At 47.4% G+C, this 18,212-nt stretch overlaps 1 protein-coding gene across 4 annotated transcripts in view; it reads left to right on the top strand.

Moving 5' to 3' along the window:
• ITGB3 (integrin subunit beta 3) overlaps nucleotides 1-18,212 on the top strand; it is a 57,971-nt gene extending 39,759 nt beyond the window's left edge. For 2 of the 4 annotated variants that reach the window (XM_063706315.1, XM_063706314.1), the window contains exons 11-15: nucleotides 3,798-4,020; nucleotides 4,961-5,061; nucleotides 7,203-7,322; nucleotides 11,957-12,123; nucleotides 17,843-18,212. In XM_063706315.1, the coding sequence (XP_063562385.1) occupies nucleotides 3,798-4,020; nucleotides 4,961-5,061; nucleotides 7,203-7,322; nucleotides 11,957-12,123; nucleotides 17,843-18,049 (818 nt within the window). In that variant the 3' untranslated portion in view covers nucleotides 18,050-18,212. Of the gene's footprint in view, nucleotides 1-3,797; nucleotides 4,021-4,960; nucleotides 5,062-7,202; nucleotides 7,323-11,956; nucleotides 12,124-14,616 lie in introns of all 4 variants that reach the window. The other 2 variants (XM_004041453.4, XM_055387765.2) reach the window with 2 other exon arrangements.

The following is an 18,212-nucleotide window of genomic DNA, read 5'->3' as shown; positions in this document are numbered from 1 at the left end:
GTTAATGTAGTCTTTATCTGCAGACATGTTGACAACACTCTCAGAGGGCAAATAGTCTGAGTTGTTCCTGGGGCACTGAGGATGGGTTTTTACTGGGCCATAATCACTGTGGCTTAATCCCTCTTGCGACAGACACAAGTTGGTTGGGACTGGGTTACGGGTGTATTGTGTGGCCAAACAGAGAGATTATAATTGTTTTCTGGGGATGACCCTTGACTCAGATTGGCTTCATTGGCATTGGGGTTCTTTTTTTTTTTTTGAGACGGAGTCTTGCTCTATTGCCAGGCTGGAGTGCAATGGTGTGATATTGGCTCACTGCAGCCTCTGCCTCCCAGTTCAAGCAATTCTCCTGCCTCAGCCTCCCGAGTAGTTGGGACTATAGGCATGCGCCACGATGCCCAGCTAATTTTTGTATTTTTAGTAGAGATGGAGTTTCACCACATTGGCCAGGATGGTCTCGATCTCTTGACCTCGTGATCCTCCCACCTCGGCCTCCCAAAGTGCTGGGATTACAGGCATGAGCCACTGCGCCCAGCCAGCATTGGGGCTCTAATCAGTTGAGCTAATCCATGCAGATACTCACTTCGATACTGATATTAACCTTTAAAAAAGCTCACTTAGAAAGGTCGATCTGTGTCATTCTAAAGCATGCCAGTAACATAAAAATGACTGCTTTTTAAATTATCTACGACATTGTTTCCTTTACTCATGCTGTCAAAATTTTAGAGAGAGTTTGGAAGGAAGTGTTATCAGAATGGTTAGGGGAGAGCAAGAGATCAGATACACACAGATGAAAGCACACAAACAGCAACCATTTGAATTAGGGGGTGAGGCAGGAGTTTCACTTCATTTTACTATTTAAAGTATTTACATCTAATTCAAAGTACCAAAGGAAATGGGTAAATTTGAAGTGGGAGACCCCTGGGAAGAAGGTTGGGGACTGAGGGAGAGAGGGTGGTCCCAGGAGAGGAGTATGGCTGGACCACGGGGGCACCCCCAGTCCTCCTCCATGGCCTGATGGTTCCTGGTCTGGTGTGAGGCACTGCGGCAGGATCCCAGCCAGAGCATGTTTCTTTTGGCTGCTGCCCCACTAAAGCCACAAAACAAAGCTGACTGGGTCAGAAGCCCCAGTTCCTGCCTCTCACCAGTGCAAGAACAGCTCCTCCTCAGTGCATTCCAGTCTAATCCATGAGGGAACCAGGGCAGCCATTGCCGCCTCCCTCTACCATGTCTTGCTAGGGTGTCAGGTGCCCACCCAGCCTCAGGTCTAGACCCTGTGGTGCCATCATCACATCCTCCAGTGACAGATACTCAGGGGCGCACATCATTGAGCACTTGCTCTGTGCCATCATTTGGTCCATATGAGTGAACAAGGGGTCATGCATGATCCCTGATCTCTCCAAGCTTAAAGCCCCACTCACCATTGCCCCTTGCCAGAGCTGCTGGCTCTATGCTTCATTCTTTGCTATAAGCAGGGGCTCAGGGGGCAGGTGTGCTGTGACTCGGCCATTTCCCTAGCCCATGGCCTGTAAGCATGGCGGCTGGTTCCCTGGCCATCCCCGTTGTCCCCTCCCTACTTTGGGCCTGGTCTTCATGGTTGCTCATGATCAACATTCCTGCCTCAAACATCAAGAAGTGCATCATCCTCAAGGGAGTTTTCCACTTGCCACAGCCACAGATCAGTCAGGCAGCCTCTGTGAGCCAGATTCTGTGCTGTTGTGGAGTAGGATAGAGAGGCATGAATAAGACAGTTACCCAAGGAGAATTCCCAACATGAGGTTGAATCTGACAGATCCAGGAAGTGTGGAGTGCTCAGGGAATGTTATAGGAGTCCACTGGAGCGAGACTTGACTGGGGACAGGGTAGGCCTGGATGGCTTCATGGAGGAGGTGGGATGTCTGACGGATCTCAGAGGAGGGGCAGGCTCAGGACGGAGAGGAGTGGAGCGAGCATCAGCCCAGAAGGTCTAGCTGTGGGGCTCGTGTTCCCAATGACCTTAAGCACCTGTTCCTCCCTCCCTTTTCTGGCTCCCCTCCCTTTCTCCTCTTCCACTCTTCATTTCTTACTTTACTCCTCTGACTTTCCGATGAACCCGGACTCAGCCTCCCTTTTGCTGGAAGGGTGCCAGTCCTGTGACATTACCACACTGTGGCTACCTTTTAAGGGCTAACCCTACCAAGGCTTGGGGTCAGCCTGCTGGCTCTGACCTGTCACTTCCACTCCCAACCTCACTCCCTGGCTGGCCCATCTTGTCAAAGATCACTTTGTTTAGCCTCACAAAGGAAACACTATGGGACAAGAGTTTCTGAGGAGGCGGAGGCCTCTGAGTGCTGCCAGGCCCCTGTGGTGTTGGTCTTTCCCATCCAGGAGCCGTGGCCAAATGCAGGGTGTAGTGAAAGGCCGGGGGGCGGGTGGAGGGGCAGCTCTGCTGGCTGGCGCACTCCTCCCCCAGCTGCTGTGAGGTTGGCCGATAGCAGCTCACAGCTGCCCCTTCTGTGGAGAACTGCCCTCGGCTGACAGGAGCTGTCTTGCCCCTAGATGTTGGCCAATGACTGATGGAGAAGGGGTTACTCAAGGCTAGACTCTTCGCCTCAGGGTGGGCCTGGCTTTGTGGTGCCATTCATGTAGGATCAGGCTGGAGGGCATCTGGCTGAGACCACATTCCTGCCAGCTCTGCCTCTTGCCATGTCCTGTTTCCCTCCCTCCTCTCTACTTCCTCAGCGAGTCCCTTAAATAAGATCCTCATCCAAGCTGTACTTCTAGGGAACCTAGCCTCGGGACACAGCCTTTCTGCTTTCCCCACCCTTCTGGCAGCCCAACATCTCTACTTTCCAGATATACTTGGCAGCTGGGGCAGCTTGGGTTATGTTCCCCATTCTTCCTGGGAAGCAGACATTTCTTTCCATGCCCAGCCCATAGTGCAGTGGCATGATCATGGCTCACTGCAGCCTTGAACTCCTGGGCTCAAGTGATCCTTCTGCCTTAGTCTCCCAAGTAGCTAGGACTACAGGCTCTTGCCATCATGCCCGGATAATTTTTTAAAAATTTGTAGAGACGGGATCTCGCTATGTTGCCCAGGCTAGTCTTGAACTCCTGGGCTCAAGTGATCAACCTGCCTCGGCCTCCCAGAGTGTTGAGATTACAGGCATGAGCCACCATGCTTGGCCTTTGAAGGTTTTTAAGCAGAACTGGACCCTATGTTGTTGTCTAACCCAACTGGGTGGCCACGATGACGACAGTGGTAGTAGGCCTCTCAGATCAGGTAGGAGAGGCGAGCAGCCCTGTGTCAGGTCAAAGGGAGAGAGTTTTGGGGCCTGTGAGGCCTTTTGCCATCATCAAGTCACACCGTCAAGGCTACTGAGTGCCCTGTGTAGTAGGTTCAGGGCTGTGGCTTTGTGCTGTGTCAGCCAAACTAGAAGGGCTAAAGAGCTTGCTTCTAGTCCTTAGACTAGAAGGAACTAAGTCTTCTAAGCCTCCTACCCTTTCTCTTGCCTTTCTCAGAAGGCAGAGGTATTCAGAAAAGGGCAAGAGAGAGGGCAAGAGGCCCAGGAGACTTAGTTCCTGAGAATCTTTTGCTCTACAGTGGCTCCGAGCAAGTCCTGCCATACCTTGGGACCCCTAGAAAACTGAGTTTGTCTCTGCTGGGTAGGACTCCCCTGGGTGGTGAGCCAATTCCCTGCCAACCTGGAGGATCATTATCTGTGTGGTTGGGAGAGCAGGATGGTTGTGTGTAGCCTGCTGCCATGGGAGTGGAGCTCTCGCCAGCTGGTCCACCTTCCTGGGCTGTGTGTTTTCAGGCCATGGCCAGTGCAGCTGTGGGGACTGCCTGTGTGACTCCGACTGGACCGGCTACTACTGCAACTGTACCACGCGTACTGACACCTGCATGTCCAGCAATGGGCTGCTGTGCAGCGGCCGCGGCAAGTGTGAATGTGGCAGCTGTGTCTGTATCCAGCCGGGCTCCTATGGGGACACCTGTGAGAAGTGCCCCACCTGCCCAGATGCCTGCACCTTTAAGAAGTGAGTGTGGAGTCTGGAGAGAGCCGGGAGGCTGGGAGGTAGGAGAGGATCCCCTGACTAGAATCCCCAGCTCTCCAGGTGTGTTTCTTGCTCACCAGAGCCTTAGGGAGAGGAGTCCACTCCAGCCAGATGACTGTCTCTCCTTTTGCCAAAGGCTTTGGGCAAGTTGGAATAGAGCCAACTGTGAAGGAGCCAAAGTTGAACGAGCTGGACTTCGATTGGAGAATGTCCTCTCCTAGGGTGACATCCTGACTCCCTCTGAGCTGGGAGGAAGGCTAAACCAGTCTGAGGAACGATCCAGTGCTAATGTTCTGATTCAGTGGGAGATGTGAGGGCTGGAATTATGGAGGACACTCTGTGAAACTACTACAAACCTCCCACTTTAGGGGCCAGAGGAAGCCCCATCAGCCTGAGTCCATGGCACTGCCATTCTGCTTACCACTTTAAGCAGGGCCAGATTTACGAGTGTGCAACATATGCAGCTGCATAGGGCCCTGTGCCTACAAGGGCCTCATGCTTGTTTTAATGCTCTGCCATCACTGTCTTGACATTCTTAGTAATCTTTGAACAAGGGAGCTGACATTTTCATTTTGCACTGGGCCCCCAAATGACATGACTGGTTCTGACTTTATAGTTCTCAGAAATGGCATAGGGTTCACCATCCTGGCACAGCCCTGGATGGGATGGGAAGTTTAATGAAGGACCTGGGAGGCTTCTGGCTGCCAGGTGCTGCCTACAGGTGAGGGGGACACTCCCACCCCTGAACTCCACACTTGCCATTCAGGTCCCCAGGATTGTCTTACAGGCGTGTGTGTGTGTGTGTGTGTGTGTTTTAATGGAGGTGGAGCAGCTTTCTGAATGCGTGGAGATCAGAGCTGGACTGGGATACGCTTAGGCTTGCTCCTTCTTTGCCTTAATCACTGTGTCCTCTCTCCTTCAGAGAATGTGTGGAGTGTAAGAAGTTTGACCGGGGAGCCCTACATGACGAAAATACCTGCAACCGTTACTGCCGTGACGAGATTGAGTCAGTGAAAGAGCTTAGTAAGTTCAGCACATCTTAGAGTTGCACACACCCAGGTGCTAAATGTTTCTAATTCAATCCCAGAACCTATCCAACTCCCACCTGTAAAATGGAAGCGTGACTTCTACCTCAGGGAATGTTGTGCAGGCTTGAGGAACAATGGACACTTGATGTGAGCTGGTGTCTCTGAGAGTTGTCCTCCTCTCTTACTAGTGTGTGCAGCCATCCACCACTTCTGCTTCCCAGAGCCCACAGACTCAGCAAGAGCCTGCAAAGCAAAGGGAGCAAGTGCCTCCCTAAGGAAGGGAAGAGAATGTATCCCATTTTACAGATGAAAAAACTGAGGCACAGAGCTGGGAAGTGGTTGCCTGTGATAGTCATCATCTTAGCTCAGTAGGCTAGTAAGCGTTTACCAAGTTTACTTAACTAAAAGTGTTATGCAGTGCCCAAGATTTTGCTTAAAGCTTTGCAGTTTGGAGGGAAACCTTCAACCTTATGGATAGGCAACCAAAAGCTTTATCTGAAGTCCTTCTGCCTCTCTGGAGCCCCTTTTGAAATAAGACAGACAGAAATACAAACAATAGGGAGAAAAAAAATCTTGCCTGCAATTATTCTTAAGTATTCTCTGTACTTCATCTTAACCTAAAAGGAGATGATCTTTGCTGCTGTCATCACATCTGATATAGTTATGTGGGCCAGCGAGGCATTGAGATGGTACTCTAGTACTAGAGAGATGGCAGTCTCTCCATAGATAGCAATCTCCCATGAAGGCAGAAACACATTTCAGAGAGAGCCACAGTAAGACACAGCCAGCCAGTCAGCTTCCTGGTGGGCGTGTTATAGAAAAGAGTCAGCTCTCTGGGCCTTTTGGCTAATATCAGAAGTAGGGCTGGGGTGAGGTTAGCGATTTGGGGATTGAGTTTGAAGAAACAGTTTTTCCTCTGGAGGAGATTAGGCTTGCTATGATTAGTTCAGAGAGGAGAGGCTGCTGAGATGTTATTTTTACCATCTACACTAGGTGGGTATTACAGGCTAATTGATAAGCAGTTCTGTACCTCCACCTCCCCTCTACCTGTGGTATTATAGTACAGGGAAAAGAGTATGGAAATAAGCATATTAAAATAAATGCTTATTTATAGGGAATTTTATCGCTTGTAAAAGTTATAAAGTATCTTTCATATACATTATCTTATTTTTCTGTCAATAGCCTAGTGAAGCAGAACTACAGTACTATTCTTATCTTCATTTTGAGTCTCAGGAAAGTTAAGTAACTGGCCCAAGCAAGGGAATGGCAAATTAAGATAAGAACTAGATCCTGAAATCCATACTCTTTTCCCTGTATTATAATACCACTGGTTTTCTGAAGGGTTGTTGAGTTCAAGTCTGCAGGATGTGCTTTGAGACTCCTGTTCTTGTTCTGCTTCATCACTCATTTGCTGTGTGACCTGGGTACATTTGCTTAATTTCATCATATGTCAGTTTTACTCATCTGGTTTCATCAGTATGGGGCATAGTGCAGCTAGTGGAGGGTAACCCCTAGTATCTTTGCAGAATAACAAACTTTAGAATTAGAAGAGATGAAGTCTACAAAACACGGTGGGAGTCAGAGAAGAGAGGATAGCTCTGGGGAGGTATACTGGATCAGAAACAGAAATGGAAGAAATAGAACAGCTGCATAAGCAAACTATTAAGAATCACTAAGCAAGCAGAGAAAGGAAAGAGAGGGAAGAGTACACCTACTATATGTTAGGCACTGTTCACTTTATGCTGTTTAGTTCACCGACCTTGTGAGGTGGGGGTATCATTTTCTTTTTATAGATGAGGAAAGACTTGATGAGGTCAGGTAACTTACCCAAGATCACACAACGGGTAGGTAGTGAAGCCAGGATTTGAATTAAATTGTGTAATACTGTTATATCATGTCCCTTTCAGAGGAAGGATTAGGAACCAAAAAGGGCCTGTGCAGTACAAAATACATCAGTGAGTGTCAGTGAGTGGCAACTGCCAGACACAACAGCCACCTTGAATCTAGGCATCGTGCACATGAGGCACAGGGTTTCCTGTCACATACTTCCCCGGAAGTCCTGTGATAGGGGTTTGGAGTGGTCCCATCTTCCAGTAGTTGTCTCACTTTTTATTCCTCCATTTTCCCTACTCCCAGAGGACACTGGCAAGGATGCAGTGAATTGTACCTATAAGAATGAGGATGACTGTGTCGTCAGATTCCAGTACTATGAAGATTCTAGTGGAAAGTCCATCCTGTATGTGGTAGAAGAGCCAGGTGAGTGAACCCTGAGGGCTCCCGGCCCTGCCCCAGGAGGGAGAGGGAGAACCATGTTAGGCAGGAATCTCTACTCATCGAAGCTGTTAAGCAAAACAGGTTAAGCCTGCAAGTGATAAGTTAGGGGCCAGGTGTGGTGGTTAACACCTGTAATCCCAGCAGTTTGGAAGGCCGTGGTGGGTGGATCATCTGAGGTCAGGAGTTCAATACCAGCCTGGCCAACATGGTGAAACCCTGTCTCTACTAAAAATACAAAAACATTAGCCGGGCATGGTGGTGCATGCCTGTAATTCCAGCTCCTTGGGAGGCTGAGGCAGGAGACTCACTTGAACCCGGGAGGCACAGGTTGCAGTGAGCTGAGATCGCGCCACTGCACTCCAGCTTGGGCAACAGAGTGAGACTCTGTCTCAAAAAAACAAACAAACAACAACAACAACAACAACAAAAAAAAAAACGATAAGTTAGGGACCGTCATCTGGGTGAAGGGCATTTATAAACACAAATATTATCAAGAAAGTGGCTTGTTAATTGAGGAGACAGGAAAATCAGAAAGCAGGTAAGGAGAAGAAGATAGATATGGATCTCATTAATGGACAAAACATATCACGCATTTTTTTGAGGCAATGATGTCAAGAAATAAAGAATTTAAATTTTAGGACTTTACAGCATATAGCATCTGCACTATTAAAATTGAGATGGTTGCCAAGAGCAACTTGACTGTGCTTCAGAGGAAGGCCTGATGGTTAGAGGTGTTACCTTTCCAAGTTTACTGCAGGATGTAGGGATGGGTTTGAGGCACTAAGGCAAGGCTGCCCTGAACACTGAAGGTACAGTGCCTTCTGGGAGCAGGAGGAATCCATCCCATTATACACAGACCAGCCACAGGTTTGTCACCAACCAATGCTGTCGATCGCTCGCTTCCCTTTAACACCTTAATGGCCTTTGTTCTCCTTAAACAACAGATTAAGATGAATTATTAGAAAACATTTTTGAGTATTCACTGCCAGTAGACCCCTTCCTCCACATTAGGAGAACAGACCCCAGATCCATAGACCCACGTTTCCTATCTTTTTTTTTGAGATAGGGTCTCATTTTGTTGCCCAGGTTGGGGTGCAGTGGTGCGACCTTGGCTCACTGCAGTCTCAACCTCTTCGGCTCACACAATCCTCCCATCCCAGCCTCCCTGGGACTACAGGCGTACACTACCACACCTGGCTACTTTTTAATTTTTATTTTTTTGTAGAGATGAAGTCTCACTATGTTGCCCTGGCTAGTCTCAAACTCTGGGACTCAAGTGATCCCCCCGCCTCAGCACCCCCCAAAGTGTTGGGATTACAGGTGTGAGCCAACACACAGAGCCAACATTTCCTATGTTGTTGCTCTGGAATTCTAGGCTCCGCCTCCCTGCTCATCTCCCAGCTCCAATCATTTCCTGGCTTTGAGTAGAATGTTGCAGCTGGGGCCTCAGACAGTGGGGGAGATCATTCTCTTTCTCTTCCCCAACTCATGCTCTTGCAGATGCTCTCTTTGAAGGGCTAAGCCACTATAGGGCAGTAAAGACAACACTGCCAAAAGTTTTGGCATTGGCCAAATGGAATTTAACCACATGGAATGGGCTCTTGAGCTGGGCTCTTATCACTCCCAGATGGGGTCACCAAATAAAATACACTAGGTCCCATGCAGTATTTGGTACACGATGATAGTAAAAAATAATCATTTATCTGAAATTCAAATTTGTCTTGGCTTCCTGCTTTGTTTGTTTGTTTTGTTTTTGTTTTGAGACAGAGTCTTGCTCTGTTGCCCAGGGTGGAGTACAGCGGCGTGATCTTGGCTCACTGCAATCTCTGCCTCCCGGGTTCAAGCAATTCTCCTGCCTCAGCCTCCCGAGTAGCTGGGATTACAGGCGCCCACCACCACACCTGACTAACTTTTGTATTTTTAGTAGAGACAGGGTTTCACCATGTTGGCCAGGCTTGTCTTGAACTCCTGACTTCCAGTGATCTGGCTGCCTTGGCCTCCTGAAGTGCTGGGATTCCAGGTGTGAGCCACTGCACCTGGCCAAGCATCCTGTGTTTTTGTTTGCTGAATCTGCCAACCCTACCCAGACTTCTCTGACCTTGGGTCATTTGCCATTGGTCCACCGCTGTGGCTGGAAGGGCCCTCCAGAGGTCACCTGATCTTGCCTTCTGCTTCCAGGAAACCCACCCCAAACTCCTTTCAGGACACATGGTTAACAGATTGTTTTCCCCTAAAGACCTCCTGGCACCCTACCTGCCCTGCCCATACTAATGTGCAGAATTAAAGAGATTTTACTTCGATAATTGAGGGTCAGCCCTACCCAAATCTTCCAGAGAATCCATAATTGTTTTTCCCAGAACTGGGGCCCTTCACTCTTGGGAACTTGAACACTGGAACCTCACAGCCTCTCTCCAGGCACTCATTTAATTATAGACAGGTTGTAATTTGGCGGGTTGGGAGATAGCCAGCTTCAGTTATGGTGGTGGTTGTTTTTGTGGTGTGTGTGGTGAGCATTGGGTATATGTTTGGAGAAGAAGGTGGGAGACAGTGTGGAAAGTGGGTGTGACTTCCTCTCCAGGCTCATTAGCACCCTCATATATAAACACCTGGTTTCATAACACTTGAGGTTACTGGAATAAGATCACCTATTAGATACCTGACATTTGTGGGAAGCAGAGCTCTGCAGAGTATACTCAGCCTGACCCCCAGAGGGGTGACATGCCTCTGTTTTAGTTGTTGACTGGGGTTGAACAGGAAGTCAGCTTTCAATAGGGTTATGATTTTAGATGACTAAGTATTTTGGGAAAGAACCCAAAATATTGTCTTGGCTGGCAGGTCCTGGTCTCTAAGAATGCAAAAAACGTCATTAGGTTCACAGCCCTCAGGAATGTAAATATCTGAACCAGGATAACAGACACAAATACTTACAGTGGCTAAGGAAGCAAATAAGTTAGTGAAAACAGCTGGGTGTAAGAAGATCCGTTACAACGGTAGCTGATATTTACTGAGCACTTACTCTGTGCCAGGCATTGTTCTGAGTTTTTAAGATGTATTTAATTTAATTATTCCTCATAACAAGTTTCTTTTAAAGTCAGTGCTATTACTATCTTCATTTTAAAGATGGAGAAACAGGAAACAGACATTCAGAAAGGTTAAGTAATTTTCCAAAGATCATGTATAAAAGTTAAGTGATAAGTCAGGATTCAAACCCAGGGAGTCTGGCTGTAACATCCACAGGAGCGCAGACGCACCAACAAGTCACACTGCCTTCCTCTAGGAGAGAGAAGGGTGAGTGGTGGGGATTCTGGTAAACTAGAAAACATGAGTTCCAATTAAAAGGAGCAGCTCCTCCTCAGCTCTAGCTAACTGCTGCCCTGCAGGAATATAGGAATCTCTCTCTTTCTGTATTTCTCTCTTTCTTTCTTTTGAGATAGTCTCTCCCTCTGTCATCCAGGCTGGAGAGCAGTGGCACGATCATGGCTCACTATGACCTTGACCTCCCAGGCTCAAACGATCCTTCCACCTCAGCTTCCTGAGTAGCTGGGACTACAGGCATATGCCACAATGCCTGGCTAATTAAAAAAAACAATTTTGTAGAGGCAGAGCCTCACTATGTTGCCCAGGCTGGTCTTGAACTTCTGGACTCAAGCTATCCTCCTGCCTCAGCCTCCCAAGTGCTGGCATTACAGGCATGAGCCACTGGGCCTGGCCTGGATTTTCTTTTTAAAGAGACTAATATGAAATTTTAGGGGGAGAATCTCCTGATTATTCAATATTGCCAATAAAGTCAATTTTTTATTTCTTCTTTATTTATTTATTTATTTATTTATTTATTTTTTTTTTTGAGATGGAGTTTTGCTCTGTTACCCAGGCTGGAGTGCAATGGTGTGATCTCGGTTCACTGCAACCTCTACCTCCCAGGTTCAAGTGATTCTGTGCTTCAGCCTCCCAGGTAGCTGGGATTACAGGTGCTCGCCACCATGCTAGGCTAATTTTTGTAGTTTTAGTAGAGATGGGGTTTCACCATGTTGGCCAGGCTGTTCTCAAACTCCTGACCTCAGGTGCTCTGCCCATCTTGGCCTCCCAAAGTGCTGGGATTACAGGTGTGAGCCACCACACTCGGCTTTTTATTTTTAATTTTTTAAAAAACTTTTATTTTTGCTTTAGGGGTACATGTGTGGGTTTGTTCTGTAGATAAATTGTGAGTCATGGGGGTCTGGTGTACCTATTATTTCATCACCCAGGTAATAAGCATAGTGACTCATAGGTAGTTTTTCGCTCCCCACCTCCTCCCCGTCTCCACCCTCAAGTAGGTCCCAGTGTCTGGTGTTCTCTTCTTTGTGTTTAATTTTTAAAATAAACACTTGGGTGAACCCCCACACAAAGGTGTGGCTGGGTTCTGTCTAGGGGTTACCAGGTCTAGACTTCTGATTTGAGCCACTCAGTGCAGATTATTGCTGTCCTAATGATTGTCTCATTAAAAAAATTAATTTTTGAAAACTGTCCTATTTCCTTCAAGGACCTTAGTTACTTTGTCAAGAACACCTTTTTCATAGCCAGTTCAAGTGACTCCTGCTTCATTCACAACCGCCCTGCTCTGTGCTTCTTCCTCACAGAGTGTCCCAAGGGCCCTGACATCCTGGTGGTCCTGCTCTCAGTGATGGGGGCCATTCTGCTCATTGGCCTTGCCGCCCTGCTCATCTGGAAGCTCCTCATCACCATCCATGACCGAAAAGAGTTCGCTAAATTTGAGGAAGAACGCGCCAGAGCAAAATGGGACACAGTAAGAGACGGGGCTGGGCGTTTTCTAAAGTCATTGGTCTGAGACTCTTAAGTGGAAGCAGCAGATGCTTTGGGTGGTCATGTTCAGCCAGTACCATCGTCTTTCCATTATCCTCTGTTCTGGAAACTGGGAGAGATGGTCTCACTATCCCCTTGTCCTTCAGCTTCCTTCAGCCTCTTAGAAATAGTGGCAGGATGTCATTCCACCTCATTCTCTTCTTTCTCCTCAAATAAATGGTTACTTCCAGGCCGGGCGTGGTGGCTCGTGCCTGTAATCCCAGCACTTTGAGAGGCCAAGGTGGGCAGATCACTTGAGCTCAAGAGTTCGAGACCAGCCTGGGCAACATGGTGAAACCCCGTCTCTATTAATAATATAAAAATTAGCCGGGTGTGGCGGTGCATGCCTGTAATCCCAGCTATTCGGGAGGCTGAAGCAGGAGGATTGCTTGAACCCAGTAGGTAGAGGTTGTAGTGAGCTGAGATTGCACCCTGCTCTGGGTGACAGAGCAGGACTCGGTCTCAAAAATAATAATAATAATAATAAAATAAAATAAAAGGTTACTTCCAAATCAGACTCTACTCTTTTATCCTGATTTATTCCAATTAAATAAGCATTTACTGAGAACTTTCTATATACTTAATCTTACTGTATTCTCTTTTGGCTCTTCTTTCACATTTCAACTTTTTTCCTCGACCCTCCAAATGGCTATTTGACTCCCCAAATGTCCAGAGTTAGGCTGCAAGTTTGTTCCCATTTGATGTTGACCCCAGAGCTTTATACTCAAGGGTCCCAAGAAACTGAGATGTTTCTGTTAGAACAGTGTGGAACATCCTGTACCTATGAGGCCCACAGGAATGTGTTTCTTTCTCTTTTTTTTTTGGAGACAGTCTTGCTCTGTCACCCAGGCTTGAGTGTAGCGATCTTGGCTCACTGCAACCTTGGCCTCTCAGGTTCAAGTGATTCTCCTGCCTCAGCCTCCTGAGTAACTGGATTACAGGCGCCAGCCACTGCGCCCAGCTATTTTTTGTATTTTTAGTAGAGACGGGGTTTCACCATGTTGGCCAGGCTGGTCTCGAACTCCTGACCTCGTGATCACCTGCCTCGGCCTCCCAAAGGGCTAGGATTTCAGGCGTGAGCCACTGCGCCTGGCCAAGAATGTGTTTCTTGAAGCTACCATTATAGGATTTGTTACTTTCTGTTGGAAAATAGTTTGGGAAACCTAGTGAGGGTCTTACTTTTTCCTGATAACATGACAGTTTGTGGATAGTGCTTTCTCTTTCTGTCCCCTCCTCTCCCATTCCCTCCCCTCCCCTCCCCTCTCCTCCCCTCCCCTTCCTTTTACGCTTCCTCCCCTCCCCTTCCCTTCCTCCCCTCCTCTCCTTTTCTTTCCCTTCCCTTCCCTCCTTCCTTCTTTTTTTGAGACAGGGTCTCGCTCTGTCACCCATGCTGGAGTGCAGTGGTGCCATCATGGCTCAATGCAGCCTCGATCTCCTGGGCTCAAGTGATCCTCCCACCTCACCCTCCCAAGTAGCCAGGACTACAGGCACACATCACCGAGCCAGCTAATTTTTGTATTTTTTTCCCTTGTAGAGACAGGGTCTCACTCTGTTACCCAGGCTGGTCTAGAATTCCTGGGCTCAAGTGATCTTCCTACCTTGGCCCCTAAAAGTGCTGGGATTATAGGCATAAACCACCATGTCTGGCCATGGTTAGTGCTTGGCCAGATTAGATGAAAACAAATTAATAATTATTTGAGCAAAAGCTTTCCTCTGTGTTCTGAATTCCACCTGATACATTTCTGTCCCTTGTCCACATCTCCTATCACTGTCACAGGGAATGGAAAATAGGAGAAGGGCAAAAGAGACGGGGACACAGGGGTGAAATAGGAGAGGTTCTATCCCCGAATGCTGTGGAATCACTGAAGAGTGATAGGCTGAATATAGCTCCTTAGACATAGTGGCAGGGAACAGGTGTGGTGGCTCATGCCTGTAATTCCAGCACTTTGGGAGGCTGAGGCAGGTGGATCGCTTGAGCTCAGGAGTTTGAGACCAGCCTGGGCAACATGAAGAAACCCCATCTCTACAAAAAAATGCAAAAATTAGCCAGACATGGTGGTGTGTGCCTGTAGTCCCAGCTACTTGGGAGGCTGAGGTGGGAGGATGTCTTGAGTCAGGGGAGGTGGAGGTTTCAGTAAGCCGAGATTGTGCCACTGCACTCCAGCCTGGGCAACAAAATGAGACCCTGTCTGAAAAAAAAAAAAAAAAAAAAAAGAAACGGTGGCAGGATGGCATTCTACCTCATCTCCTCCTGTTATTTCCTATCAATTCCCATGCCAAGAACTAAAGTGTGAGCAAAATGAACATTATTCTGTGTCATTGATGGTGTAATCCAGAGAACGGTGCCTTGGGAAAACTTCTGAGATGAATTTTAAACATTCAGGGTAGGGAAGGACTGAGGAAGTCACTGTAAGATGCTATTCTGTTTCCTCCACAGGCCAACAACCCACTGTATAAAGAGGCCACGTCTACCTTCACCAATATCACGTACCGGGGCACTTAATGATAAGCAGTCATCCTCAGATCATTATCAGCCTGTGCCACGATTGCAGGAGTCCCTGCCATCATGTTTACAGAGGACAGTATTTGTGGGGAGGGATTTGGGGCTCAGAGTGGGGTAGGTTGGGAGAATGTCAGTATGTGGAAGTGTGGGTCTGTGTGTGTGTATGTGGGGGTCTGTGTGTTTATGTGTGTGTGTTGTGTGTGGGAGTGTGTAATTTAAAATTGTGATGTGTCCTGATAAGCTGAGCTCCTTAGCCTTTGTCCCAGAATGCCTCCTGCAGGGTTTCTTCCTGCTTAGCTTGAGGGTGACTATGGAGTTGAGCAGGTGTTCTTCATTACCTCAGTGAGAAGCCAGCTTTCCTCATCAGGCCATTGTCCCTGAAGAGAAGGGCAGGGCTGAGGCCTCTCATTCCAGAGGAAAGGACACCAAGCCTTGGCTCTACCCTGAGTTCATAAATTTATGGTTCTCAGGCCTGACTCTCAGCAGCTATGGTAGGAACTGCTGGGCTTGGCAGCCCGGGTCATCTGTACCTCTGCCTCCTTTCCCCTCCCTCAGGCCGAAGGAGGAGTCAGGGAGAGCTGAACTATTAGAGCTGCCTGTGCCTTTTGCCATCCCCTCAACCCAGCTATGGTTCTCTCGCAAGGGAAGTCCTTGCAAGCTAATTCTTTGACCTGTTGGGAGTGAGGATGTCTGGGCCACTCAGGGGTCATTCATGGCCTGGGGGATGTACCAGCATCTCCCAGTTCATAATCACAACCCTTCAGATTTGCCTTATTGGCAGCTCTACTCTGGAGGTTTGTTTAGAAGAAGTGTGTCACCCTTAGGCCAGCACCATCTCTTTACCTCCTAATTCCACACCCTCACTGCTGTAGACATTTGCTATGAGCTGGGGATGTCTCTCATGACCAAATGCTTTTCCTCAAAGGGAGAGAGTGCTATTGTAGAGCCAGAGGTCTGGCCCTATGCTTCCGGCCTCCTGTCCCTCATCCATAGCACCTCCACATACCCGGCCCTGTGCCTTGGTGTGCTGTATCCATCCATGGGGCTGATTGTATTTACCTTCTACCTCTTGGCTGCCTTGTGAAGGAATTATTCCCACGAGTTGGCTGGGAATAAGTGCCAGGATGGAATGATGGGTCAGTTGTATCAGCATGTGTGGCCTGTTCTTCTATGGGTTGGACAACCTCATTTTAACTCAGTCTTTAATCTGAGAGGCCACAGTGCAATTTTATTTTATTTTTCTCATGATGAGGTTTTCTTAACTTAAAAGAACATGTATATAAACATGCTTACATTATATTTGTAAATTTATGTGATGGCAAAGAAGGAGAGCATAGGAAACCACACAGACTTGGGCAGGGTACAGACACTCCCACTTGGCATCATTCACAGCAAGTCACTGGCCAGTGGCTGGATCTGTGAGGGGCTCTCTCATGATAGAAGGCTATGGGGATACATGTGTGGACACACTGGACCTTTCCTGAGGAAGAGGGACTGTTCTTTTGTCCCAGAAAAGCAGTGGCTCCATTGGTGTTGACATACATCCAACATTAAAAGCCACCCCCAAATGCCCAAGAAAAAAAGAAAGACTTATCAACATTTGTTCCATGAGCAGAAAACTGGAGCTCTGGCCTCAGTGTTACAGCTAAATAATCTTTAATTAAGGCAAGTCACTTTCTTCTTCTTAAGGCTGTTTTCTAGTTTGAGAAATGATGGGATTTTAGCAGCCAGTCTTGAAGGTCTCTTTCAGTATCAACATTCTAAGATGCTGGGACTTACTGTGGCATCAAATGTGTGGTTAAGATTCTCTGGGATATTGATACTGTTTGTGTTTTTAGTTGGGAGATCTGAGAGACCTGGCTTTGGCAAGAGCAGATGTCATTCCATATCACCTTTCTCAATGAAAGTCTCATTCTATCCTCTCTCCAAACCCTTTTCCAACATTTGTTAATAGTTACATCTCTCCTGATGTAGCACTTAAGCTTCATTTAGTTATTATTTCTTTCTTCACTTTGCACACATTTGCATCCACATATTAGGGAAGAGGAATCCATAAGTAGCTGAAATATCTATTCTGTATTATTGTGTTAACATTGAGAATAAGCCTTGGAATTAGATATGGGGCAATGACTGAGTCCTGTCTCACCCATGGATTACTCCTTACTGTAGGGAATGGCAATATGGTAGAGGGATAAATAGGGGACGGGGAGGGACAGTCATGGATCCAAGAAGTCCTTAGAAATAGTGGCAGGGAACAGGTGTGGCAGCTCATGCCTGTAATTATAACCTTCAGCTACTAAGACAGGTGTGGTGGCTCACACCTGTGATTATAATCTTCAGTTACTAAGAGTCCATTAGAGTGTTAATGGGACATTTTCTTTAGATAAGATGTTTTATATGAAGAAACTGTATTAAAGGGGGAAGAAAATGTATTTAACAGGTGAATCAAATCAGGAATCTTGTCTGAGCTACTGGAATGAAGTTCACAGGTCTTGAAGACCAATATTATTTGTCAATATGTGGGGATAACCTGTAGCTGCATTCATGAGGTAGCAAATAGCAGTTTTGGCCTGTGGGGTGAACAGCTAAACAGTGTTCTGGCATCAGATAACATGGCACAAAGGGATTGTGTCTAGCTCTTTTGGAGAAAATTTATGTCCAGTCTCAGGATCTGTGGACAATAACGGAAAACTTTGAATATTCCTGACAAGTTGCCATATTAGGAGTCAGTTCTTTACTTCTCTGAGATTCCCAGGTCATCCATGATTTTTTTTTAAATTTGAGACAAGGCCTCACTCTTGTTGCCCAAGCTGGAATGCAATGGCAAGATCTCGGTTCACTGCAATCTCTGCCTCTCAGGTTCAAGCCATTCTCCTGCCTCAGCCTCCCCAGTAGCTGGGATTACAGGCACCCGCCACCACACCCGGCTAATTTTTGTATTTTTAGTAGAGACGGGGTTTTACCATGTTGGCCAGGCTGGTCTCGAACTCCTGACCTTAGGCGATCCACCTTCCTTGGCCTCCCAAAGTGCTGGGATTACAAGTGTGAGCCACTGTGCCCGGCCAGTCATCCATGATTTTAATGTGGGGGTCCAAAGGCCTCTTTTTCTTTGTTAAGTATTCCTGGTTGAAATTTCTTTTCTTTTTTTTTTTTGAGACAGAGTCTTGCTCTATCACCCAGGCTGGAGTGCAGTGGCACGATCTCTGCTCACTGCAAGCTTCGCCTCCCGGGTTCACGCCATTCTCCTGCCTCAGCCTCCCGAGTAGCTGGGATTACAGGCGCCTGCCACCATGCCCGGCTAATTTCTTTTTGTATTTTTAGTAGAGACGGTTTCACGGTGTTAGCCAGGAACGTCTCGACCTCCTGACCTCGTGATCCTCCCGCCTCGGCCTCCCAAAGTGCTGGGATTACAGGCGTGAGCCACTGCCCCTGGCCGTGGTTGAAATTTCTTAAGTGCCTTCCTGACTTCCTAACCACCTTCTCTGTTTGGGTTTGTGCAACAATAAATTAAATGTACTTTCCAAAAAGAA

This window comes from Gorilla gorilla, chromosome 4 (assembly GCF_029281585.2).
Source record: "Gorilla gorilla gorilla isolate KB3781 chromosome 4, NHGRI_mGorGor1-v2.1_pri, whole genome shotgun sequence".
Lineage (NCBI taxonomy): Eukaryota > Metazoa > Chordata > Mammalia > Primates > Hominidae > Gorilla > Gorilla gorilla.
Note: the sequence above shows the minus strand (reverse complement) of the source record. Positions and strands in the feature narration are given on the sequence as shown.